Here is a 25272-nt window from a genome sequence, read left to right as displayed (position 1 = left end):
TTCCACTTAGTAGCAGATTATGCAGCTTCATATTGCTTAACACACTTTATAAGTGTCAGAAAGCTAGGAAGATCATACCAAATCCTGACCCTGACTCTTATATGAAAGTGCTCTCTATCCGTAGAAACTGTAGTCAGGTTCACCTGTGTGGTTAAATTATTTTAGTTTTATCTCTTATGAAAATTGATAACAAAAAAACTTATAAGAAATGCTAAGGTGTTTTTCCAGCTAGTAATCTGTTATTTTTTTAGGTTATTTCTTGGTTCTCTGTCTTCTTCACCTGTGTAATGGTCTGCACCCCTGCTGTAAATGTAGTGTGATTACTTTCATCAGTTAAATAAGTAACAGTGAAAAGAAGTTTGAAATCCTGTCATGAATATCCTCCAGAGTACTTTCCAGCAAAAAATATTGTCTGTGTTTTACTTTTCTCAGTCAGACATGGATATAAATAATATGTGACATAAACACAAAACCAATTGTATATTGGGAAGGTCAAAGCAAAGGCTATAAAGTGTTATTTCCTGTAGATTAAATGAAAAATACATTGCATCATCTTTCAAAATACTTCTCATGAGTGTAAAAACAGGAGAAAATAACAAGTTTAAGACTGTTTTAATTTAGTTAGACCACGCTAAGCAACACAAAGTAAAGTGAAATGTCTTGAATTTTCTTAATTTCTCGTGTTCTCCTAATTATTCTAGGCCTCAGGCAGTGCGGGTGAAGAGGCCGACCGAGCTGCTGTGTCTCAGCTGGCTCAGGAGCTGCAGGAGGTCAGGGCTGAGGCTGCTGCCACGAAGGAGGAGCTGAGCAGCTCCAGGGAGCGCGCTGACAAGCTGCAGGAGGAGCTGCGCAGCTCCAGGGAGCGCGCCGACAAGCTGCAGGAGGAGCTGAGCAGCTCCAGGGAGCATGCAGACAAGCTGCAGGAGGAGCTGAGCAGCTCCAGGGAGCGCGCCGACAAGCTGCAGGAGGAGCTGAGCAGCTCCAGGGAGCATGCAGACAAGCTGCAGGAGGAGCTGAGCAGCTCCAGGGAGCGCGCCGACAAGCTGCAGGAGGAGCTGAGCAGCTCCAGGGAGCGCGCCGACAAGCTGCAGGAGGAGCTGAGCAGCTCCAGGGAGCGCGCCGACAAGCTGCAGGAGGAGCTGAGCAGCTCCAGGGAGCACGCCGACAAGCTGAAGGAGGAGCTGAGCAGCTCCAGGGAGCACACCGACAAGCTGCAGGAGGAGCTGAGCAGCTCCAGGGAGCACACCGACAAGCTGCAGGAGGAGCTGAGCAGCTCCAGGGAGCGCGCAGACAAGCTGCAGGAGGGGCTGAGCAGCTCCAGGGAGCACACCGACAAGCTGCAGGAGGAGCTGAGCAGCTCCAGGGAGCATGCAGACAAGCTGCAGGAGGAGCTGAGCAGCTCCAGGGAGCGCGCAGACAAGCTGCAGGAGGGGCTGAGCAGCTCCAGGGAGCACACCGACAAGCTGCAGGAGGAGCTGAGTAGCTCCAGGGAGCACACCGACAAGCTGCAGGAGGAGCTGAGCAGCTCCAGGGAGCACACCGACAAGCTGCAGGAGGAGCTGAGCAGCTCCAGGGAGCACGCCGACAAGCTGCAGGAGGAGCTGAGCAGCTCCAGGGAGCACGCCGACAAGCTGCAGGAGGAGCTGAGCAGCTCCAGGGAGCGCGCCGACAAGCTGCAGGAGGAGCTGAGCAGCTCCAGGGAGCGCGCCGACAAGCTGCAGGAGGAGCTGAGCAGCTCCAGGGAGCATGCAGACAAGCTGCAGGAGGAACTGAGCAGCTCCAGGGAGCGCGCAGACAAGCTGCAGGAGGAGCTGAGCAGCTCCAGGGAGCATGCAGACAAGCTGCAGGAGGAGCTGAGCAGCTCCAGGGAGCGCGCCGACAAGCTGAAGGAGGAGCTGCAGGTACAGGGCAGGACACAGCCACTCCGGACTGTGGGGAGAGAACAGTTTCACCTAGTGTCTCCAGCAGAGGATGTGTTTAATGTTTTAACCATGGCTGGGAAGCAAATAAATGCTACTTCTTATAAAATAAGATTACTAAAGCAACACGCATTCGAGTAAAGTTTACTTGTGTAAGACTAGTGTGCACATTAAGTTATTAATGCGTTACTGAAAATCAACATTATCCCACTTATCTGATGCACTTCCCCTTTATTTGAAGTCTGTCTAGATACTCCAGTCACACCAATCAGTTATTGATCAGATTTATCAAAAGAAAATGAATTAATGTTTTTCATTTTTAAGTGTTTCTACAGTGACAAATTTATAGGCTAACTGCTATTTTAAAAGTTATCTTTAGGCTTTATCTTTTTATTGTTAATTATTTTGCTTCGTTATGAAAACATGGGTATTTAACATCCCTTTTGCTGATTTTATAAAGCATATTTAGGTTAAGTCAAAGTTTTAAACATGATTTGGAACAGTCTATGATCTTTTTGTGAGTGATTGAGTGTATACTGTTTGTTTAGATTCTGGTTAATGGAATTGTCTTATTTCTGTTTCAGGCAAGAGAACTGACAATAAAGCAGCTTCAAGAAGATCTCAGAAAGGTAAAGTATCTTCAGCATCATCACAATGCAGCAGTTTAAAGCACTACGAGTGCTAGATTTCATTAAACTGAGGTCTCCTTGTACCTGGATTAAACCCAAACCTGAGGCCACTCACCAGTCCCAGATTCCAAATCTGGTGCTTGATGGCAGCTTTCTGCTCAGCAGAGCTGTCCTCCTGTTTCATGGACAGCCCCTGTCATGAACCCGGATCGTGCTTTGGGATTGGTGGGTTTAATGTGGTTTAATTTGGACATTTAAGCATCCTGCTTAACTTACTAAATCTATACTGTAATGACAATGATGTCTTTTAGGAATATATTCTTTGTTCTGCGTGGTTTGATGAGATGTGCAATTCCTCAGCCAATATAGAGGTGTTGTTGATGAATGTTTCTCAGGCCTCAGGCAGTGCGGGTGAAGAGGCCGACCGAGCTGCTGTGTCTCAGCTGGCTCAGGAGCTGCAGGAGGTCAGGGCTGAGGCTGCTGCCACGAAGGAGGAGCTGAGCAGCTCCAGGGAGCGCGCCGACAAGCTGCAGGAGGTGCTGCAGGTACAGAGCAGAAATCAGCCTGTTATTAAGAACCATTATTAAGAACTTAAGTCTTTCTGCAGTAAGACTCTATTTCGTGAATAATATAAAATCTGAAAGGTTCCATGTCCCTGGGAGGATTGTGATGGGGTTTAACCTGGGATGCGGAACAAGTGCTTGTAGTATAGTTAGAAGCGCTATAATGAATGTTGTTTGCCCAATATACAAACTGCACTTCTTTTTTGAAATTGTATCTAGCCAGTCCAGAGAAAGAAATCAGTGTTGCAACGTTTCATCAGTTTCGTTTAAAGGAACAGTATATTTTCTTTTTTTCATTCTGACACCATTAACAAGAGGTAACCAAAGACTCTCTTTTTGGTTAACTATTCTATTTGAAAAGAGCAGTCAGGCTTTCTCTGTAATGTAATACTTGAAAAGTGTGATGTAATACTGAGATGACACATACTCAAAATCACAGTGGCTATTTTAACCACCTCAACACACCTTTTACCCACTTAGTGGTCACCATTGAGTAATTGTGTATTAAGGTATATCATCTAATACTTTAGCAATGCCGATGTGTAGCAAGTGACTTTTGAAACTAATGTTTTGAAACCTTTCGGGGAACTATATGCTGATACTGAAAAATCTGATTTTTTTTTTGCCAAAAGAAAACCCATTGCCAATAAAATAGAAATTTCCCTGGGCCTTCGTAGAGTGTATACAGGTCTTGAGGGTTGTTGTTTGTTTTGTGTAGGTAAGAGACCTGTCAGTAGCTCAGCTTCGGGAAGACCTCCAGCGGGTGAAAGAAGCTTTAGCAGGGTCGGAAAGGGAACTGGCACTTCATACAGTCAACAAGGAAGCTGGAGCTCCAGAGGGTGAACTTGACTTCATCTCTGACAAGAACAATGGCACAATAACCAAAGACAAAGCTTCGCTGCCCAGAAGGAGCTCTGCTTCCCAGACTGACAAGCCTGTTGTTGTCAATGGAAGCGTCCAAACTCTGCCAGTGGCCTGCAGAGATGCAGAGGTCCAGGCTGACCTGGTGAAACCTGGTGCTGCCAGGTCAGAGGATATTGCCGAGGTCATCAGTCAGTACACTGAGAAGATCGGACAGATGCAGGATCTGCATGCTGCTGAGATCATGGACATGGAGACCAGACACATTTCTGAGAGCGAAACCCTGAAAAGAGATTTGGAGATGTTGCGTGAAGAATGCCAGGCCCTCAATGCACTTGTGGACAAGCTGAGGACAGCAGAGGTTGGTTTGGGGGATTTTTGTGTTTCGTTATTGTGAGTGTATTCTTAACTTACACAAAGAAGGAAAGCTTGATCTAATACAGTTTATTTTTTTAATTAGGGTATCATCTCATCCAGATTGGAGCATCCTGTTACCTCCCAATTTAAAGACGGGTACACCAGTGGTAAGTTTTATGCTACCAATAAAGGCTAGACCAGTTCATCCATCATTGCAATTTCCATGCTTTCATCTTGCAGCATGCTGTAATCAGTGGCGCTGAAAAGGTGAAATATTTCATGCAGTGGAAACAATATTACTTAATATTACAAATATTACAATATTATAAGTTTTATATATAGATGTTATAAAATATTATCTCTAGAGCCTGGGTTTGAACAGTCTGGCCTTCCCAAATTTCTTCTTTGTTCAGCTGGTAAAGCAGTTTCTCACTTATCTGCTTGACCTTCTGAGCACAGTTGCTGCTGATGCATAATAAGTGCTGTTGGTGCTGCATCTAAGTGGTGGATGATGACGGTCTCCTCTTATACATAAAGCACTTTGAGATCCCTTCGGATGAAAAACATTAGATATATGAATCAAGCTACATTTCATTATCAATTTACTTTTGCAAAAGGAAAATGTAAATATTTAGAATTGGAACTTGTGCCTTGTGTTGACTTACAGTAGTAGCAGATTATAGTATTTCTTTTTATAAAATAAGACGGATCATTTCCCATGAGAACAGTTCTGACCATGAGTTTGGTCCTGTCTCACATACTGTACACACCAGAATGATTTTTCTGACCTTTTTCAGACAGTAGCTCAGACTGGAGTCAGAGACTGGGTTATGACATTGGTTCCCAGAACCAGGAATTCAGAAGCACACCTGAAGGAGCCAGAAGGGACAATGAAGTGCGTCAGTTAGCAGAAGATATGCTTCCTGACAAAATTAAGGTACGACATTTCATTTTGTTGTATTTTGTCCACTACCTTCTAATAGAGCAACACTGATTTTTTCCCCCAATAAATGTTGTTTCATCCTTTTTACATGGATGGAATTAAAGTCAGTTTGCATCTTACATTGTTAGAAAAGTTTGGTCTCTTCCTGCTAACCTTTATTTTTTTTTATTGATGGCTATTCATGACTCCCTTATTTTGGTTTAGTGAACGCCTGGCCCAGTGTTTATCGTAAAAAGCTGTTTTAGTGTGTCCTTGATACTGGACTTGTTTTTCTCTTTTCTTGGCTCATGTCACTACTTTATCATCCCAGACCTATGGAGTTTTTTCTTTCTTTAACAGAAACAGTACCACAATTGTGCTGAAAATCTTAATATCTATTCATTAATCGATATTGATAATAGTGTTGTGTCTCTTCTTACTACGTTTCAGTGTGAAATTAACCTTTACTTGTTCCTTTGCATGACAAAAAATGCCAGTTTCAGTTCTGCCATTATGACTGTAAACAATAACAAGTTTCTTTGTAATGTTGAAAAGGATCCCAAGAAAGATACTTGGGTCAGATAAGACTGCTGGTGATACACAGGGGAAAAATCCCCATATAATGGTGCAGCTGGGGGGCCAGTGTTTGTGGACAGGTGGGGTGGAGTGACGTCTGCTCATGTGTCTGTGCAGAGCCTGTTGAGAGAGGTGCATAAGGAGGGCATGCAGGTACTGTCTCTGTCGGAGCTGCCGTTCTCTGACGTAGAGCCCACAGGGGCAGGGGAGCCCTCTCAGAGCTGGCAGAGGGAGAGGGACGCACTCCTGGCAGCTGTCGAATCCCTCAAGACGTTGATTACCACGATGCAGGCTCACAGAGGCCCTGAGGTACATTCATTGAGGTTCATTCCACTGCATCTCTCTGTGATCTGCTTTTTAGTGCAGCTGATAGTCAGGCGTCCTTAAATGAGAGGAGGTGAACTGCTGTGCCTTTCGTGAAGGCTGTTCATGGAAGGGTCTTGAAAAGGAAGACAATGGAGAGCAGCTAAATTTTTGTATGCAGATGAAGCTGAAAGGTGACATGTATGATTGTTGCTGTAAGCTGAAACAAAAATGTTAAAAATTGAGTGTAATTAATCAAATATGCAGTCTGATGGTTTTAATTTAACACTACAAAGATGTATAGTTCAAGTCCAAATATGGTTTCTTAACTGGTACATTTCATTTTCTCAGTCTCTCTAAAGGCCATTCAGGTTCCATTTAAAGGTTTGCCATTCATGTGCCTTTTATTTGGGATAAAGACTTTATTGACTTGGCCAGATTGTGACATGGGGTTCTTTCTGTCCCGCAGCCTTTGGCTGGGAACATCGCAGCCGAGCAGTCGGCAGACTGGCGAGGAGAGCTCTTGCACGCTGTCCAGCAGGTGTTCCTGAAGGAGCGCGGTGTGCTAACCAGTGCTCTTAAAACTCATTTGGAGCTGTTGGATACAAGCGACATCGTGGTCCACCTGAACCAGCTGGAATGCAGGCTGGACGAACAGGTAAAAGAGGGCAGACTCGAAATGATCAGCCGCAGGCCGAAGATTTTCTGGAGCATTGATGGGTCTGACAAAACAAACCTCGACACTGATTGCTGAAGGGTGGACAGTCCTACAGCACCTGGTGGGGAGGACACTGGAGATGCTACCTTAAAAATGCAACCCCTGAGCGATAGGATTGTTTAAGAAAAAAAATGGCTATTTCAAAAGCTGTGTATTACACTAAACTGCCATTTAAAAAACACAGATCTCTAGGAAAAGCCCTGACACCTCACTGCCCTGTTATTACCACCAGCACAAACTGTTAGTTTGACACAGAGGCCTGACGCGATACTTTCTGACAGGACACCCGGCACAGGGAAGCCATGGAGTTCCTGCAGGGTGCTGATAGACAGAGCCTGCTGACGGACGTCAGGCAGCTCCAAGCCCAGCTCCACAGTACCCAGCCAGGGCAGAGCAGGAGAGAGACTGATGGGCAATCCTTACTCGCCTCAGGTAAAGGCTAAGGTCTCCTTCTAATCTCATGGAAGTACGTTGCTCATTGTACAAATCAGCTTGGCGAAAGGGGTATTTCATACAGAGTGATATATTTAAAGATGTTTTCAGAAGCCCTGTGTATAAAACTGTTACAATGAATATGACGGGTCAAATCAATAATCTAGTAGCCTAATTCGTCTTCTCCAGACACTTCTGTCTCCACATAATGAATTTCATTTGCCACCAGTTTAAAAAAGTTACAGAATATCAGACATTAAGAGTAAAAGGAACCTGAAGATCATATGACAGACACGACTTACACATTAAATGGAACAAAGATGTATGATACCAAACCAAAGGAGAGAATAGCTTTTTACATTGAAGAACCTAGACTGTCATTAGAGAATATGTCTTGATTAATAAGATCTGAGTGAAAGGTTATGTTCGGTGAGTTGTAATCATGTCAATTTCAGGTGGCCATGCGCAGAACCAGCAGGCAGCTGAAGGCAAGGAGGCTCTGCTCTCCGAGAGGATGGTGCTGGCTGATCTGAAGAACGAGCTGGCTCAGACCAGGCTGGAGCTGGAAACAACACTGGCTGCACAGCACAAGCGTTTGAAAGAGCTGGAAGCCCTCAGGCACGTTCCTCACGTACTATAGTATTCCTGTTGGCTGACTCTCCTGGTCATGCTATCCTAAAAAGCTTTCCTATAGTATAATCTGCTGCGTATAATATCGTAACATACCACACATAACTTCCTAAGAGTACAGAAAATTCTGTCATGTCTAATGTTTGAAATTGCTGGTCAATAAACGTCTTTATTTACAGGACTGAGGTCTCAGAAAAGGCTGCCGAAGTGGACAGACTAAACGATGCCCTGGCAGAGGAACAGAGGAAGGCCAGAGAGCTTCAGTGGGCGTTTGAAAAAGAGAAGTGCAAGTCGGAGAGGACAAAAGAGCGAGAAAACGAGGAGCTTGAAGTAAGTTACTGCGTTTGACAAGCGGATTGAAATAAGCAAAATCGACTTGTTGTGGCGAAGAAGACCAAAAAAGTATTTATCTTTTCAGTGTACAAAGTCTCAACTGATGTGGACCTCTGGGTGTGCTATTGTACAGTACATAGAGCTTATATAATAGCTTTTTTACGGACCTGAAAACTGGCCAAGTAGAGAAGCTGGTTCTTTACCAAATTCAAGCTAAAAGCATTTATAAAAGAACTAATTGGTAATGTTGTATTAGGAAGTGATTCAGTCATTGTAACTGGACTAATGACCCATCTTTAATGACCTCTGTGGCAGAGGTCCAGGTAGTCTCTCTTTGAGCCCCCGGTAACCCTTTCCGACAATCGCTTCAGGACCTGAAGCTGGCCCTGGCGGACCAGAAGCACAGGGCGGGCCAGCTGGCTGAGAGCCTGGAGCAGGAGCGGGAGGCGGCCGAGTCCGAGAGGGCCCGCCAGCAGGCCCGGCTGACCCACGAGCAGGGCCGCGTGGCCGAGCTGCAGGTGCAGCTGGAGTCGGAGAAGGCCCGGGCCCAGGAGCTGAGCGGCGCCCTGGAGCGGGAGAGGGGCCTGCACAGCCGGCGCAGGCAGCAGCAGAGCCCACAGCGCAGGGCTGAGGAGGAGGAGGAGGAGGAGGAGGAGGGAGAACAGCGGGTGGAAGAGCTCCTCGCCGATTTGCAGAGGCAGCTGGACGAGAAGCACAGCCGCATCGCGCAGCTGGTGGGAGACGTGGAGAGGCACAAGCTGGAAGCCGCGCAGGTGGGGCAGCAGTGGGACGAGGAGAGGCGCTCGCAGCGGCTGGCCGCGCAGAGGGAACGGGAGGCGCTGCAGCTTGCGCAGGACAAGCTGCAGCAGCTGCAGGGGAAGGCCCAGGAGCTCCAGAGGCAGCTGGACAGGGAGCGGCAGCAGGTCCTCAGGCTGCAGCAGGAGAGGGACCGCCTGGGCGACAGCGTCCGAGAGCTGCAGGACACGGCTCGGCTCAGCGAGGCGGCCCGAGACTCCGCGCAGCCACAGCATCCCGACGCACGAGCGGTGAGTCCTGCTTCGCTGCGCAGTGAGCTGAATCAGCAATGCCAACATGCCATCTTGCTTATTTCGGCACTGTTGCCTTTCTTTTCTGTTGCAGTGAATAAAGTGTAACTGATAACTAGGACAGTTTGCCAACAATTTTTTATTTCGTTTTTTTTTTTGCTTTTCTCCAGTATCATAGTCTGGAAGACGTGTATTAGGTAGTTCAAAGCTATAATTCATGTGGGGGGGACAATAATATCTTGAAATGTATTGCATGGTGCTTATTTGTTTTTGTTTTCGAAGCAGAATCCGTGGAAGGCAGACCTACAGCCCAGTGACAGGACAAGAGACTGGGTCTTGCAGCAGAAAATGTCTGAGGTGCTGACAGCCGGCTCCAGCTCTCTCCCCCTGAAGGAAGGGGCTGCGAGTCAGGCTGCTCCCACAGACTCCAGACTCCTCGACAGCGTCATACCGGAGCTCCAGCTCATTGCTTCCAAAATCAGATCACTTGCAAGCAAAGCTTCCAGCAGGTACTGTACCTTCAAGCTTGAAGAATGTGAACAAATGGTTTTCAGCTTTAAAATGCTGTTCTTATTGCCCTAATCTGCCTAAAAATAATCTAACCCTTAAAAATTCTGTGTTCTACATTGTGATATTGTACTACAGAAAAATGTAATCAATTCAGAGATCTATTTTTGCAAGAAACGTTGCTGATTTGTTTTTTCATATAGCAGCAACGGTCAATACGAAAAAATGTCAAGATTTAGCATCACAACTTTGTGGAAGTTTTAATTCAGTGCATCATATCTGACATAGTTTATAAATCTTCAGTGCTAAAGTAACTTATAAAAGAGATCTTAAAAATCCTATACACTTTTTGAGACATGCAAACTTGTTCTGACCAGAGAAAAACATCAATGTTTTAAAGAAGGCCTGGATTGTTTGAGATGTGTGTAATGGCTAGTGTACAGCAGCCTGTGTGCTGTCCCCTGCACATGATGGCCCTGTCCTTGTGTGTGTGCAGCGTGCCGTTTGAAGAGCTGGACAGCGAGAGTCTGGTGTGGCTCCTGAACAGCGTGCAGGATGTTGTCTCCCAGCTCCAGCAGCTGCCTCCTGTCCCTCCTGTGCCCGAGGTAGGTGATCCCTGGGACTGAGTACTCCCCTTTCCTGACTGAGAGCCCACTTGTGCACATCGGCCAATTTCTCCTGCCTTTGAAGACTAGGAAGTCAGTATACACATAACAGAATCAATCAGCTAAATGTTTTACAAAATAACTTTGGTGATTGAAATGAACTGTTCTAAACTATTCAGAAATATATAAAGGGCAACTCATAAAGAATGCACCAGGTTTCTGAGTTATTTATTGTTTTCATGCTTATCAACAGGAAATGCTCTAATAATATCTTGCAGTTCACAAGAAGTCTCAGTATTTTACCATTTGTCGATAAGTGTGTTTTATCTCATGTTGATCAGTGGCTAAACACCGCTGACAGTACTCGCAGGGTACTCATGTAAAGCCCAGTGCTTTGTATTTTACACCAGCAATGGTAATGACTGAAATGGATGTAAGGATCATATTTGACTTTTGGATTCTTTAAACTGTTTAAGAAAACAATTTTGAGATCTTTTTGCTTCGAGATGCAACTTTAAAAGGTGCTATATAAAATCAAGTGTATCTAGGCTAGGGAATCGGATTTTGTAGTTGCTCATTAAAATGGAATGGTGTGAAGGAAAGGATTGGTCGAGAGCCCGGCTGTGCCTTGCTTCCACACCCCGCCCTGGCGTGTGGGCGAGGAGCGAGTCCTACTGTGCCTGTGTCCGTGTGCAGAGCCCGCCGGTGCCCTCGGGAGACCCCTCCAGCTCGCTGGCCGAGCGGCTCCTCAGGCAGAACGCGGAGCTCACCGGGTTCGTGAGTCGCCTGACGGAGGAGAAGAACGACCTGCGCAACGCCCTCATCAAGCTGGAGGAGGAGCTGCGTCGCTACCGCCATAGAGGCCTCGCAGGAGGGGACTGTGTAAGTACACGGTGATCAGCTTCTTGATTTTCAGTATCCTTGCGTATAGTTACCTGGTTTAATGCAAAGCCTCAGGTGACTTTATTGTACTGTTTAATATTGCTGAGCCAGTAAATCCTAGAAATAATAGCACAGTATTGGACAGCATTTTCTTACAGCAAAACAACATTCTGTGCAGTCAACAAGTCTGCTTAAGCTTTCATATGCAGCTCTTAAAAGGTTTGTTTGTTTGTTTGTTTGTTTGTTTGTTTGTTTGTTTTTAATTTGCAGACCAATAGGAGCCCCGTGGATAACCAGGATGCCATTGATGCCATTCTGGTGTCAGATCGAGAGGCCTGGAACAGGGAGAAGGCCAGCCTGGAGAAATCTTTGCAGCAGGCTGAGGCAGAGGTGTCCAGACTGCGCAGCGAGCTCAGGACAGATTCCCTCTGCAGAGATATGGCAGGGTCTGACTCCGACAGTACTGCATTAAAGGTGACATTTCATGTCGGGATGCATGTCATCTTGAATGCATGCATTCAGCCTTTTAATAAAATGCTCATTCACCCTGACTGGAGTTTGCACTAAAAAGGCAGTTTTGAAATGGCTGCTGTTATCTCTAAGGATTTGTCTTTTAACTTGCCTGTAAAAACATCTCTTCCTCAGAGAATCTATGGGAAGTACCTGCGGGCAGAGAGTTTCCGGAAGGCTCTTATTTACCAGAAGAAGTATTTGCTGCTGTTACTGGGAGGCTTTCAGGAATGCGAAGAGGCCACCCTCTCTCTAATTGCCAGAATGGGCGGCCGACCTTCCTACACAAACTTAGAGGTCATCACTCACCACAGGAGGGGCTTCACCAGATTCCGATCTGTGGTCCGGGTCTCGATAGCACTCTCCAGGTAAGCCCACTGGAGCTCTCACACGAGCTGATAGGAGTGTGCACAGGATGAGTACCTCCAGAAAGTGTGGGGATGGAGCAAGAACCACCTACAGCCAATGATCTGAGCCGTCCTCTTTGCTCATGTGTGGCAGGATGGCTTAAAACACAGGGAAATCATTTATAACACAGAGGTCTCTATCATTCCTCTCCATTGTGGGCAATATTGCACCTAGGATTTTTTTTAATTCGACAGTCTTTATCTTAGCTGGAGGGGTGCAGTTATAACAAGATATTAAATCCATCCAACCGTTCCCTAACCGGCTTGTTCCAATTGAAAAATGTAGGGCAGTACGAACCTATCCCAGCAAGCAGCGGGCGTGAGGCAGGGTGCACCCTGGGTGAGACGCCAGTCCGTCACAGGGCACACACAGACACAAACACAGACATGCAGAGTCTCGGATCTAAGGCCACTTTTCCTAGAATCCAGTTTGATTTTGAACTGTGGAAGGAAACCTGCAAATGTTTCTGTCATTATTTTAATGTCTACTTTATTGCCAGACAGTGTGTTTGTAAAGCACTGCGGTCTTAGCAGAATGATAATCTCTTCCAGAATGAAGTTTCTGGTGAGAAGGTGGCAGAGGGCAACAGGGTCAGGATCAAGCCCAGCATCCAGTGTTAACCGAAATGGGTTTGGCCAGATAACTGGTAAGGATTTTTTCGGCATACATTAATGGAAGAAGTTAAAAAGATTGACGTAAAATATAATTGCTAGTAATTGTTTCAGGGAATTGAGAGTATTCACTGACTTATTTACTGAGACCTTCAAGGTTGGCAGGGCAGTGAGGATGGGGCGTGGGCTGTGTGTTGAATGAGTGATAAAGTCAGGGCCAGCATTGTCAGCAGTATACCTCTGTCCTGCTGGGGCTGACACCATCGCCCTTTTCCTCAGGGAACGAAGTGAGAACAGACTCGCCGTATCTCCACCCGGAGGTGTATGGGGAGCGCAGGGCGTCCAGCAGAGGGAGATCCGGCCGGGAATCGCCCAGATCCACCCTGTCAGTGCACCACAGGTACAGGAGGACAGACATGATGTCTGTGAATGAACCCTGCCAGTGCTTATATTGTCCCTGTGTTTATGTAACAGTCAAGAAATAAAAGTCTCTCTAAGTGCAGTATGTAGTTGGCTCATTTTCTTGTGCCTGTGCTCCTCAATTAAATTTCAAGGCCCTTGATGTTGCTCTCATCGGTCTTCTTGCAGGTACCAGACCACTGCTGACGCCCCAGGTTCTCTTGCCTGCTCTCATCTCCAGAACTATGACCCAGACAGGGCACTGACAGATTACATCTCCAGGCTGGAGGCGCTGCAGAGGAGGCTGGGGAGTGTGCAGTCAGGTACAGAACAAAACCGGACAACCTTAGGGAAGTATACCTTATTCAGCGCAGGTGTGCCTTTCGAGAATGTTTCTAAAAGGCTTCTCTATGTCCCTTCTGCAGGCTCAACGTCATATGCCCCGTTGCATTACGGGATAAGAAGATGAAAGTCCTCCATTTGCAGACTGACTTGAAACTCGGTTGCCTTTTTCTAATGCTGAGCTGCTGTGTTTTTGTACAGTAATAATGCTGTGTATATATATTTGTGGGACCAAATTAAATGTGTAATATTACTGCCGGTTTTCTTGCCAGCACTTGAGAGGATAAACAGCTTCTATGTATATCAGTCTGCTTGTTTGTTGTGCATAAAACAGTCGTTTAAATGTATATTTGTGGAATGCTAATTTGAAACTGATTTATTTATACTGTGTATTGTGTGGGTGGAGGAATATCTGGTGGATGCAGGGCTTCACTGTGAGACAGCTGCTATAGGTTTTACTACACTGTCCTTCATGAACTGCTGGGACTGGATGGCAGAAAACAGTTTCTAGAGGCTTATTTTTGTAAAGCTAGAGGTTCTGAATTTTATGGGTATTTTGTCAAAAATCCAAAATAAAGATTAATATAACATTTGAAAGCTGTTATTTGTTCTGTTGTACACACATTACTCTTGAGCGCAGATTGTTTCCCAAGTTTATATTTTACAGATTTTTACATCCAAACTAATTTCCTGAAAATAATATTTAAATTTGAATTTATAATCTTTTTGACTTCATCAATGATATTGTCAATTGAAAAATTAATTTAGCGTAGTTTTATCAATGGTTATCAACGCTTTTTTAAATAGCTGATCAAACCTGACATTCAGTTAAAACTTAGAAGAAACAAAAAACTTTAAACATCCCAATTTAGTTTATTGCTGCTCCTAACATTTTGAACAGTTCCGTACGTTGAAAGCTGTGAGATGCAAGTAATTCATAAGAAACACAGAAAAAAATGTTTAAATCCTAACAATCATTTAGTGTCACATAAAAAATTAAAGAAATTCAAGTAAAAGGTATTCCATTCAATCTGATCTTTATATTGGCGGCTTTTTATGTAGAAATGAAGACTTTGAGAGGATCCCTTTCATGGACTGACACTCGTGGCGCAGAGTCTGTACATTCTGTCAGTGCTCTCGCCGCTTGTATCTGATGATGGGGTTGTGGGGCGTGTGGATCATCGTTGTGTAGTTCACCGTTGGGAAGTAGCCATCCACAAGTTCGAAGTCATACAGCCGGAGCATGGTGGACCAGATCGTCTTGATCTGAGCATAAGCGAAGTTCTCACCGATGCATCGGTGACGGCCTAGAGCAATCCAGCATGAGGACATTACACGTCAAACAAGCATCCAAACCGCAGAACTTGAACTTGATTCCAACACTTGAAACATAGTGAGAAAGTATTCTAGAGTACTATTGCAGTCTAGTATTTTAAATACTACAAGTATTCTTGTTTTGGAATTGGAAGTCTTGTTTAAGTGCCCTGTTATTTAGTTTAGAATAGAGTGACAACCTGTTATGAGGGGTATGTTCTTAATGTTTAGCGTCTTTTATAATGACATAAAAAAATGTTTCTGTCCCATACATCAGCTCAGACGTACCTGCTCCAAATGGCACATATGCAAACTTCTCCCCAGCTGCTGGGTTGTCTTGCAGGTAGCGATCAGGATTAAAGTCCAGCCTCTCCACCCAGCTGTCGTGTAGTCTGTGATTTACAGTGGGGGACACACATACTTGATGGCCAGCAGGAATGGTATAGCCTGCAACCTTCTACAAACAGACGTGTGAAAAAAAAGACAACTTTAGCACCATTATGTTACAGTACCACATCCTTTTCAATTATTTCTGCCAGTCATTTCAGAATTAATAACATACTGTGGTTTTCTTCTAAAACTGAGAACAGGAGGCATTTCAACACACAAAGGGTAGTGGGAGTATGGAACAAGCTACCCAGCTTGTGGAGCTGATATTCTGGCTTTGCCTGCAAGGACAACCTTGGATCAATTAACTACTCCAGTTTACCAAACACATTCAACGGGCCTTTCGTGTGTTTTTAATTCAATAAAATTATAATGTTTTTAATTCTAATCCATTAGGTCCATCACATGTTTTCATTTTTTTTTATGGAAAAAGAAAAAAAACAGATAAAACAAGAAACATTAACTGACCAAGCAGTACACTGGCAGATCATTTACTCCAGACATTTTTCACTGGGCTTGTTTGCGCTTGCTATTCTGTAGCTTTAAATAAAAACTATACGTTTTTAATTCATACCTATGAATTTATCAGTTTAGAAAGGTTATTTTGCCAAATGAGTCAATTTTGTTGACTCCACCCTCCACAATTAAAAAACTGTAGTTATCTTAACTCCAGGTCGATCTCTTCTATACTCATGATCTTGAAATACAACAAAGAAATCCAAATTAATCTTTGTATTCAAAATTAATCTTTGTGGAAAAACAATTGTTAACCTTTTTAAAAAGTGCAAAACATCGCCCCTGGAGATTTGGACTGAATGGGCACAATTGAGCTGTGGTACATCCACACCTGGAGGGAAGATCAGTGGGATTCCCACATGATGTCCATTTTCTGGTTAAGACGTGATGATATATTTAATGCCACTACACCACGCCCCCTAACACCTTCTCTTTCTAAAACATTTTTTTCAATCGGATGGTAATGATGACTTTTCTGGTAGTGTATCAGGATGATTGTCCAGTCCTCCCTGTGACTTTCTATGCCCCCGGTGCCTCAGATTCGCTTCTCCTCAGTTATAGCCCAACCTCAAACATCGGACACTGACCTGAGGGCCCCTTGCCATCCTCATCATCGTCATGATTGGGGGCCGAAGTCTTAAAGTTTCTTTCAGACAGCGGTCCAGTAGGTTCAAGTCCTTCAGCTGCTTAAAAAAAGACAAAGGCAATTAGCAATTCAGCCAGAACGGGTGGTTGTGTATCCTGCAGCCTTTCGGATTCGAACTGCTTTGTACAATTCAGGCTCACAGGTCTCAGCAAGCAACGGGCGCAAGGCACGGTCCACCCTGGACAGGCGCACACTCACGTCAGGGCCAATTCTCCCAGAAGCCTAATAACCTCCCAGTATGTCTTTAGTAATTTATCAATATGTCAAGGCAACAATGCTGACCACTGCACCACCATGCTGCCCTTGAACCTCCAGTTAATATTTTAATCAACATCCTACCAATTCTTAATCTCACGATTATTTTTGGACCTGTTGCGTTAAAGATGTTATTGTCATGGACATGAATTTAAAACTGGGAACTAGAGGCACTACTTTACACAAAGGGTTGTAGGGGTGTGGAAAGCTAGTACCACAGCTTCTTTCATGAAACAGCTGTTGAATACAAAATCATCTTTAACTCCTTAATCAAGGATTACATTCTATCCACCCCTGACATCACAGCTTGTAAGGAGGCACAAAGCGTCAGAACGCCTGTATTGTAGTTTTTTTGGGATTGTCTGTGAAGGGTGCGCTCGCTTTTGGTAATTCTGCTCCCACTGTGATTTTTCAGATACCTAAAACAGCACAAACATGCCACTGCAGACTAGAGCAAGTGGATCATTAAATGGATATAGAATGAAGCACAATCATCTGAACACAAATCCAAAAACTGCCGACAAACGATTCTGTTATTGTTCCTACATGAACATTATGCTGATAATGGATGGCCAATATACAGCAGGTTCACACTGTCCCCTATTAATCGGTAACACAGCATGTGCAAAACTAGTGTCTGTGTCTGTGCTTGGATAGGTGGGAGGTGTCCTTTTAACAGTTTTTCACTGAATTTGAAACATGATGCACCTCCCTGAATTAGATCAAATAACGTTTAAAATGCAAGGATTCAGTGAAAAATCTTTTAAAGTGTGGCAGTCGTCGAAAGAACTGCAAAAGGTATTTTCTAAAAATGAACCATAAAGGAGATGCAGGTATAATACGCAAGCTCACTCTTTGCAACCTATACGTCTGCGTCCAGCAGACAAGCAGAGCCCACCTGGTCGTATTGCAGGGAAGGCAGGTCCTCTCCACACACAGCCTTCTGCTCAGCATAGCAGCGTTCCTGCAGTGCCCGGTCTCTGGCCAGGAAAAAGCCCAGCCAGGCACTGGTGGTGGAGGAGGTGTGCTGTCCTGCCAGGAGCAGCCCGATCAACATCCCCGCTATCTCGTCGTCTGTCAAGGCCCGTCCATCCCTGCAGAGTCACAGGGGTCAGAGATTGCACCGTGTAACAAAACAACACTGAATCTGTTACCTTCCTGATTTCCAGGAATACAAGGCACGGAATCCTGGATTGCCCTCCTTTACAAGAAATAATAGATGAGTATACAGAAATGAGTTTAGGACAACTGGGAAATCATTTTTACAATGAATATTTCCAACTAGATTTTTCTTAAATATGGCCTGATGCCCATAGTCTCTAAGACAGATGAGTTTAGATTATGTTTTTCAAAATAAGGTGGCCCAGTCTACTCTTTCTATGCTAAACCTATACATGGGCTTCATGAAAACGCAGAAAACTTTTATATTTATTTCTGCAGACAACCAAATGACATTTTTCAGCAATCTGTCCTGATTCTAACAGAAAGTCTTGGATCTTGAGTGACCTTAACTAGAATGACAAGCGCGCAACAATCTGAGCTGAGAAGCAGTAAAAGAAAACAAGAATAGCAACTGAACTTCAATAAGTAGTTTTTTTTTTGTAACACACGTTGTCAGGCTTGAAGAAATGTCCTGCACTGAGAGACTTAAAGAACCGAACCTTTTTAGCCTTGAACAGAGAAGACTACGAGCTTAAGTACTCAGAGGACTCAAATTCCTCTAGTCCCAGTCACAGTCAAACCAGAAGACTTCCTCACTTTCAACAGTGCGGACTATGGAGGAGGACATTTAAACCTGGGAACAGGAGGCACTTATTCACATATACTGTAGTGTCTGCAACAAGCTACCCAGCCATGTTGTCAAAGCTTCTTTCACGCAATGAGATCCTAGGACCAACCAAGTGAGCTCGAAGAGTCGGATGGCCTCCTGCTGTCTATAGAAACGACTGCATGACAAGACAACAATGTCTAGAGTCTTACTTATATGTAGCGTCCATGAGCGTCTGCAGCATATCATCCTCTCTCGCGCCGGACTCCTTCCGTTTCTGAATGACCTTGTAAAAGATGCTTTTGATCTCCCTGTGAGCTCTGTCCCTGCGCCTTCAAACAAACATTTCAAACGTAAATAACTGTTAGCAGAGCAGCTTGCATCAGTCTGAAATGCTCTAAAAGCCATACCTGGACCTTGTAGAAGAGTTTTGCTGTAAATCTTGGACGGGCTACAAGGGATGTGTAGACGTCTGTATTTTTTCTGTTGTCCTATTTACAGAACGCAATTGGCCAGTGTATAAATAGAGCAAAAAGGCTGTGGCCATGCTTTGGCATTGGGTGTGCTCCCTGTCATACGGAGTCTGTAACTGGTCAGCAGTGATCCCAGGCTGACTGTATCTGCATGGATATCTGGCCTGCCGGTGCTTCTAAATCATCTTCATGTTTGAATCATTTTAACAGAATAACATTTAACAATGAAATGAAATACCACTCTCAACAAAGTTTTCATATCTAATGCGGTATTCGAAAAAAGCCCTCAATGTGCACGGCGTGGTAATGATCACGCCCAGTGTTCACAAGCCAGCAGTGTGCAAGAGCCACACTCACGCCCTGTCCCACCTGAAGCTTGGCAGGGGGAGCCAGCCCGGCAGCAGCCAGGCGGCGTGAGTGAAGCCCCCGTCCAGATCTGCGTACAGCTGGGCCACCTTCTCATCCAGCATGGCCCGGATCTCCCTCCCGTGCAGGCAGCAGCTGGCCGTCAGGATGATGAGCTCGGAAAGAGCCTCGAACAGGTCTGAGCAGAGGGGAGCGAGAGAGAGAGAGTGAGCCGTGCGGATTTAGGATGAGCTGTGGCCAGCCGAGGCTCAGGAGCCGCAGAGCCAATGTTGGTAGCTGACCTCTAGCAGAATGGACATGCAGTAATTAGACCAGAGCACACCTTGAACTAGACTAGAAACTACAGACTCTTCTGCTGTTCTAATCCAACCTGTATTAAAGCCAAGGAGCTGCTAGATATACAAGCAGTGTACAAAATATTAATATAATCATATCAAATTCTGAATGGCTTGTGCAACAGAAATGGAAGCATCTATCTGAATGCTATAGTCAGGGCTCATACTGTATATCTTTGCGGCTCAACCCACACCATTTCAGTGTAGTTTCTTCAGCAAAGCATCTTACTTTTTTCTCCACGGTCTCCCCAGCGTGTGAAATAATCCTTGGTCTCCTCCTCGATCACGTGAACGTGATTTCTGAACTGAGCAATGTTCAGTCCCGTCTTCAACATTTTCTTCTGCTCCAGAAAGATCTGCAAGAGCGGATTCAGATCCCTTGATCAGAACATGAGTGCACCTTCTTTGAGGTGGAGCAAAAAAATCACAAGTTTGTTTTATTTTCTATTTTTAATATTTAGCTCATTTATGGCTTGTAAATGAATATCCATAGAATGAGTAAAATTATGTGTATGTCAACCTAACTGCTGCGTGTTTAAAACTACTAGGAAAACACAGTTAATGCAAAAAAAAAAATTAAACATGGAGCTACAGGACCTTAGGTCCACTCCTATTATACTGTAAAGGATGGACAATGAGGGGAGGGTAGTCTCTGTGTCACTGTCCATGGTGCTGATCTTCACAGCATAAGTAAAACTACAAGGAGCTCTTAGGCATAAAGTAGGAAATCCCTTTTCCAAGTGCTTGTCGTTTCAAGCAAATTCCCATGAGCTGCTTCCTCTTACAGGGTTCGGGACATCATAAGCCACTCCTTTGCCGAAGACCGGCGTTGTGAGGCGGGAGTACACATCCTCGGCATTGAGGTCTTCGTTTTTGCTGTTGAAGAGCAGGCTGGCCGCATCACTTCCTATCAGGTATGTAAATGTCTTGCCCACCATCGTGAAGCTGAAAACGGGCCCATACTGTGAAAAGAGAAATGTACTTTAAAAAGCAAGCCCATGAACCGTTACCTTTCGCTGATCCGGCTTTCTTAACATATTTACATCACCAGCTATAAAGAAGGAATTTAGTTTATTAATATAAGTATGTATTTCATTTTTTTACAGAGCAAATGAGCAGCAATTGCTTTTCTGAGATTTCAGCTTCACCTTCAATGTTCGAGGAAACAATCTGTGACAAAAGTTTACAATTCTTTCAAATACTTTTACTAAATAACAAAACAATTTACAGAAACTGTCCTACATCTTAAAGCAGTAAGTTTATGATATTTGCTGGATTATGCTTTAATGTGTCGTCACTGGAGCAGTGGTTGGTACCCTGGACTTATAACTAGAAGAGTGTGGGTTCAAATTCAATTCAATTTATTTTATATAGCGCCTCTCACGACAAGGTTGCTCCAAGGCGCTTAGCAATGCAAGTGACCATACAAATCCCAGGTGAGACACTGTTGTTGTTCTCTTGAAAAAAGACACTTCCCCAAGACTGGTCCAGGCAAATAATCTATATGTTATCTGTAAACAATTCATAGATGGATGCAAATGTAAGTTGCTTTGAATAAAAACATAAGCCAAATAAATTAGCTTAGCCAAAGTGTAATGGTCTACTGTAGTGCACAGCAGTAAATAGTCCTATTCCCTAGCTTGTGTGTATTTTCCCCAGTAGAACGGCAGCCTTACCTTTTCATATGCATTTTCTAGAAATTCAATGGGACTTTTCCCAAATGCTACTGCGTGGCCCAGAAAAGGAATGCTTGATTGGATATATGGAGGGTATTTCTGCTGGAAAAGAATACAATAGTTTGTTTTTTTTTTAATCACAACAAAGTAATATAACATCTTAAATAAACCCTGTGGCAAAACCTACAAAAATGTAAATATACTTGCCAGTTATATATATATATTTTGCTTTACTGTCTGTAAAACCTATATCCTCAAAACGCAACACAAATCCTCAATACACACCTTGTATGTCCCTTCTTTCTTGAGAAAGGTTAAAATCAGCAAGTGACCAGTTTCTCAAGGCTGTAGCTCACCACACCATGTGTTCTTGTTGTGCTCCAAGCCATGAGACTTGATGCCCCATTTCTTCTCCAGCTAAGAAGAACCTGAAAGAGCCTGACTGTCCAAAGCTGGCCAACATGGCCGCCCCCCGGGGCAGTCATTGGAGCAGCCTGTGAAAACTGAGCTGGCGAAGACGTTCCAGGTCTCAGCAATGCCAGAAAACTGTTCAGCACAGCTTGGGGCTGTCGTCTCCAAATTGTACGTCACTGAAAAGCGACATGGGCAAGCTGGGAGATACTATAGATCCAGATGGTGTAATAAGATCACTTTATTGGCCATATACAATTTCTTGTATTAGGAATTTGTCTTTTCAAATACCCCTGCTTGCTCTCCATGAGACACACAGGCACACAGACGAGGAGAGAGAAGCTTGGGGTCAGAGCACAGGGTCAGCCATTGTACAGCGCCCCTGGAGCAGTTGGGGTTAAGGGCCTTGCTGAAGGGCCCAACGGAGTAGGATTCCTCTTCCGGCCGCGGGATACGAACCAGCAGCCTTCAAGCCACAGAAGCAGATCCTGAGCCACAGAGCCACCACTCCGCCCCCAATGTAATGCCTATATAGCGAGTCTGCCAGAGCGAACTGAATGTGAGGGATTTCAGGTTCCTGAAGATGGGTTCCAAATCTGGAACAGCGAGACTTTACTGTGGAAAGAGCAGACAGGAGATAGAGAGGCAGCCAGCTCCTTGTGAAAGTAAGCAGGCAGTCGGACCGTGTTTGCTAGGTTATGGACTGGGTTCACTAGGGTACAGAAACTGTGCTGTATCTGTCAGGATCACGACCCAGAGACAGCCCAGTGACAGCCCCTGCAGGCTGGTGTCCAGTACTGTTTGCTGTGTCACTCAGTTCTTACCAGCTGCTCAGTTTGAAAAGACAGTCTGTTCTGGGTGATAGCATACACTTTCCGGGTATTTGTCATCAATATCACTGCACTTGTAGGGTGTCATTCCCACTCTCAGTGTCTTTGATCTTTGTTATCCTCAAGTTGTTTTGAAAGCCCCTTAGTCTTATTGGTTGAATCTTTACTTGAAATCCACTACCTGACCGTGGGACATTTCAGAGACAGCTGGGTTTATTCTGAAATCAGGTAAACCACTAGTATCACACACAGATGACCTGAGACTAATTGGATGACTTGTCAAAAAAAATGTGCACTTTTACTAGTTTAGCATTACCATACTAAAGAAGGGTGAATACTTTTGAAATCAACATATTTTATTTTCAATTTATTTTGCTGATATTTCATTTCTTTCACCCTTTTGAGAGTTCAGTGTAAACTGAAGTTTTTTTAAAAATAATAAATTAAAAACACCTATACATCGCAGTTATTCAGCAAAATGGAATGGCACTGATAGGGGGAGTACTTTTGCACGACACTGAATACCCATAGTTGTATATTCATAGTTGTATACTTGCGTATACATATATATATGTATGTATAACTGTGTATTGACCAGGTTAATATAAATGTTTATTCGTATTTAAATTAAGCGAATATCTCACTCTAGTATCGTTCAGACAAGCAAAGGTCAGTACGTTGCATATATTGGTTGGTCAGAATACTGCATTGATTTGTTCATGTGGAATATAACAGGATTTCTCCATGTCATTATTGTTATTAAATGACATTAAATTAATTACATTTAAATTAATAACAAATTAAAACCACGAAGTAATAGCGAGCACAACACGTCTTGAGACGCATCTACTTTGTAACTAAGCGTAAATTCATACATACCTCGTCTTTGTCCGGTGCCTGTAATTGCCTGAACACCAGCTTTGAGACGTAGCCCAGGCTGAGGATAGACGCTGTGGTAACCAAGACCATAGACGTCAAATTGTCACCCATCTTCCCCACCGCATTCTCGATCAGAGAGCTGCCAGCCTCGAATAACGACTGTGACATCTTCTGTGCGCCTTTCAGTGCCCGGTTTACTAAATAGCCTGCAAACTAGTAAGCTAGAAACGAACTTTATTTTCTCCTACAAACTTTTTGCACCAATATCCAGTTATAAACTGTATTATTCTATGAGGTCGGTCAAGTGCAAGCTTTTAACGGGCTAGCCTACATGCAAAACCGACGTCCCCTTGCGTGGCAGTAATACCAAGCCAACATATCTTTCTGGCAGCGTTAAATCGAGCAGATATCATGAAGCCCAAAACAATATCCTGGACTCGCAGCTGCGTCGAGTAGGGAACGGTTTTTCTTTCAGGGCGGCTTGATATCTCTACCGAATAGCTTCATGTTCTGCGTCTGCAGCTCCGCGCCGTGATTGGGTGACGCGGCCTGAACTGATGTCTGGCTATATGATGTCATAGGCCGGTCTCCTGAACTGGCTACACCGGGGAGGCGCTGCATTGGCTGCCGGAGGAACACAGGGCTGTAACGGGAGAGAGAGGTGTCGTGTGCGGTAGGCTGTAGGCTGCTTCAGAGGAAGGCTGCCGGTTTGTATCCCGCGGCCGGCAGAGGAATCCTACTCCGTTGTGCCCCTGAGCAAGGCCCTTCACCCCAGCTGCTCCAGGCGCCGTATAAACGGCTGACCCTGTGCTCTGACCCCAGGCCTCTCTCCCTGTCTGTGTGTCTCATGGAGAGCAGGCTGGGGTATGAGAAAAGACGAATTCCTAATGCAAGAAATTGTATATGGCCAATAAAGTGATCCGATCTTGTCTACATAGTTCACGCTGTATGAAGGGCACAGTAGAGTACGTGTTTTAAGTGTAGTCATGAAGCTGATTTATTTCCAACTATACAATATTTAATACAAAATCATTGCACTAAATATTTTTTAAAGATACGCAATTGCACAGGTGATTTTTACACGTGTGTAGCTATAGCTACAGGACAAGATCATGTTAACTGAAATAAAATTGAGGTTTATTGAAGAGCTTCCTTATGTGTGATACGGATTGCATTGTTTGTACCGGGAAAGTCAGATCTGTATGTTGTGAATCCTTTTTAAAAATGCCATGTGTTAAACGTCATTCATATCAATATTTCTGGCTCCTCGGCGTTTAGGATCAGTAAGATTTTATTCTCTCCTTAAGAATCTACAGTAGGGTTGCATTTTGTGTTTATCTCGTAATTGTATTTGTGTCTTCGTAGTTTAGATCAGTATCTACCGCCTGTGGAATAATTTGAAAGCTGACATTATTTTTAAAATCCAAGATCTCTGATAAAACATCCATTTTGATTTTGAATCAGTGCACATAACGTGTTACTTTTATAATCTTATTTGAAATCATTTCAATACTACTTTGCATCTATATTAATCATACAACCATACAGTAGCGCGAATTACGGGAGAGCTTAGCTCCCCTGAAGAGACCATTTGCGAAAATTTGGGGGGGAGGGGTCTCTAAAATATGGAAACTGTCCATTTAATAAAAATCCTATTTTTATGTGTCACTTTTTTCCGGTATAGACTACATTGGCGTTTCTGTTTTGAGCGTGTAGTTGCCGTAGAAAGAGCTATGCAATTGAATGCTCTTACCGATCAAGGCCTCTGGTGGCGCTGTTGCAAAAGTAGGCAACGTTTCTTTTCACGTGACAAACGGACGAGCTATCAAGTCGCTCCTGCTAACGTCTCAACAACAACAACAA

General features: G+C 44.3%; 2 protein-coding genes across 11 annotated transcripts in view; one reads left to right on the top strand and one right to left on the bottom strand.

Annotated features, from left to right (window-relative positions):
- The window catches only part of akap9 (A-kinase anchoring protein 9), an 82544-nt gene extending 68394 nt beyond the window's left edge, over positions 1-14150 (top strand). For 5 of the 7 annotated variants that reach the window (XM_088600554.1, XM_088600556.1, XM_088600553.1 and 2 more), the window contains 21 exons: positions 702-1901; positions 2504-2548; positions 2944-3093; positions 3830-4333; positions 4433-4496; positions 5127-5266; positions 5945-6136; positions 6600-6788; positions 7130-7280; positions 7736-7898; positions 8090-8240; positions 8615-9289; positions 9572-9798; positions 10293-10401; positions 11098-11283; positions 11554-11757; positions 11929-12161; positions 12753-12847; positions 13092-13212; positions 13401-13534; positions 13637-14150. In XM_088600554.1, coding sequence (XP_088456680.1) covers positions 702-1901; positions 2504-2548; positions 2944-3093; positions 3830-4333; positions 4433-4496; positions 5127-5266; positions 5945-6136; positions 6600-6788; positions 7130-7280; positions 7736-7898; positions 8090-8240; positions 8615-9289; positions 9572-9798; positions 10293-10401; positions 11098-11283; positions 11554-11757; positions 11929-12161; positions 12753-12847; positions 13092-13212; positions 13401-13534; positions 13637-13680 — 4977 coding nt within the window. In that variant the 3' untranslated portion in view covers positions 13681-14150. The remainder of the gene's footprint in view (positions 1-701; positions 1902-2503; positions 2549-2943; positions 3094-3829; positions 4334-4432; positions 4497-5126; positions 5267-5944; positions 6137-6599; positions 6789-7129; positions 7281-7735; positions 7899-8089; positions 8241-8614; positions 9290-9571; positions 9799-10292; positions 10402-11097; positions 11284-11553; positions 11758-11928; positions 12162-12752; positions 12848-13091; positions 13213-13400; positions 13535-13636) is intronic. The other 2 variants (XM_088600551.1, XM_088600557.1) reach the window with 2 other exon arrangements.
- A 256-nt stretch (positions 14151-14406) lies between these two features.
- cyp51a1 (cytochrome P450 family 51 subfamily A member 1) lies at positions 14407-23945 on the bottom strand. 4 transcript variants are annotated; one of them, XM_088600567.1, is made up of 10 exons: positions 23410-23945; positions 21290-21391; positions 20399-20575; positions 19843-19969; positions 19282-19456; positions 18652-18771; positions 17570-17765; positions 16358-16456; positions 15156-15324; positions 14407-14860 (listed from the first exon to the last, which is right to left on the bottom strand). In XM_088600567.1, the coding sequence occupies exons 1-10, from the start codon at positions 23575-23577 to the stop codon at positions 14682-14684; spliced, it is 1512 nt and encodes a 503-aa protein (XP_088456693.1). In that variant the 5' UTR covers positions 23578-23945; the 3' UTR covers positions 14407-14681. The 4 variants fall into 4 exon arrangements, with proteins under 4 accessions (XP_088456693.1, XP_088456696.1, XP_088456694.1 ...); XM_088600570.1 differs by having other exon boundaries at positions 21290-21388; positions 23410-23944; XM_088600568.1 differs by having other exon boundaries at positions 16358-16453; positions 23410-23943.
- Between the last annotated feature and the right edge of the window lie 1327 nt (positions 23946-25272).

The sequence above is a fragment of the Lepisosteus platostomus genome, chromosome 12, assembly GCF_059453375.1.
Source record: "Lepisosteus platostomus isolate fLepPlt1 chromosome 12, fLepPlt1.hap1, whole genome shotgun sequence".
Taxonomy (NCBI): Eukaryota; Metazoa; Chordata; class Actinopteri; order Semionotiformes; family Lepisosteidae; genus Lepisosteus; species Lepisosteus platostomus.
Note: the sequence above shows the minus strand (reverse complement) of the source record. Positions and strands in the feature narration are given on the sequence as shown.

Excerpts from the sequence above, each read along its gene's own strand:
- cyp51a1 (XM_088600567.1), bottom strand. The coding sequence starts at position 23,577 with ATGTCACAGTCGTTATTCGAGGCTGGCAGCTCTCTGATCGAGAATGCG. Across the intron at positions 16,457-17,569 it reads CTTCCCTGCAATACGACCAG|CAGCTGAAGGACTTGAACCT; the intron begins GTGGGCTCTGCT and ends TCTTTTTTTAAG. Across the intron at positions 14,861-15,155 it reads ATATGTGCCATTTGGAGCAG|GCCGTCACCGATGCATCGGT; the intron begins GTACGTCTGAGC and ends GGATTGCTCTAG.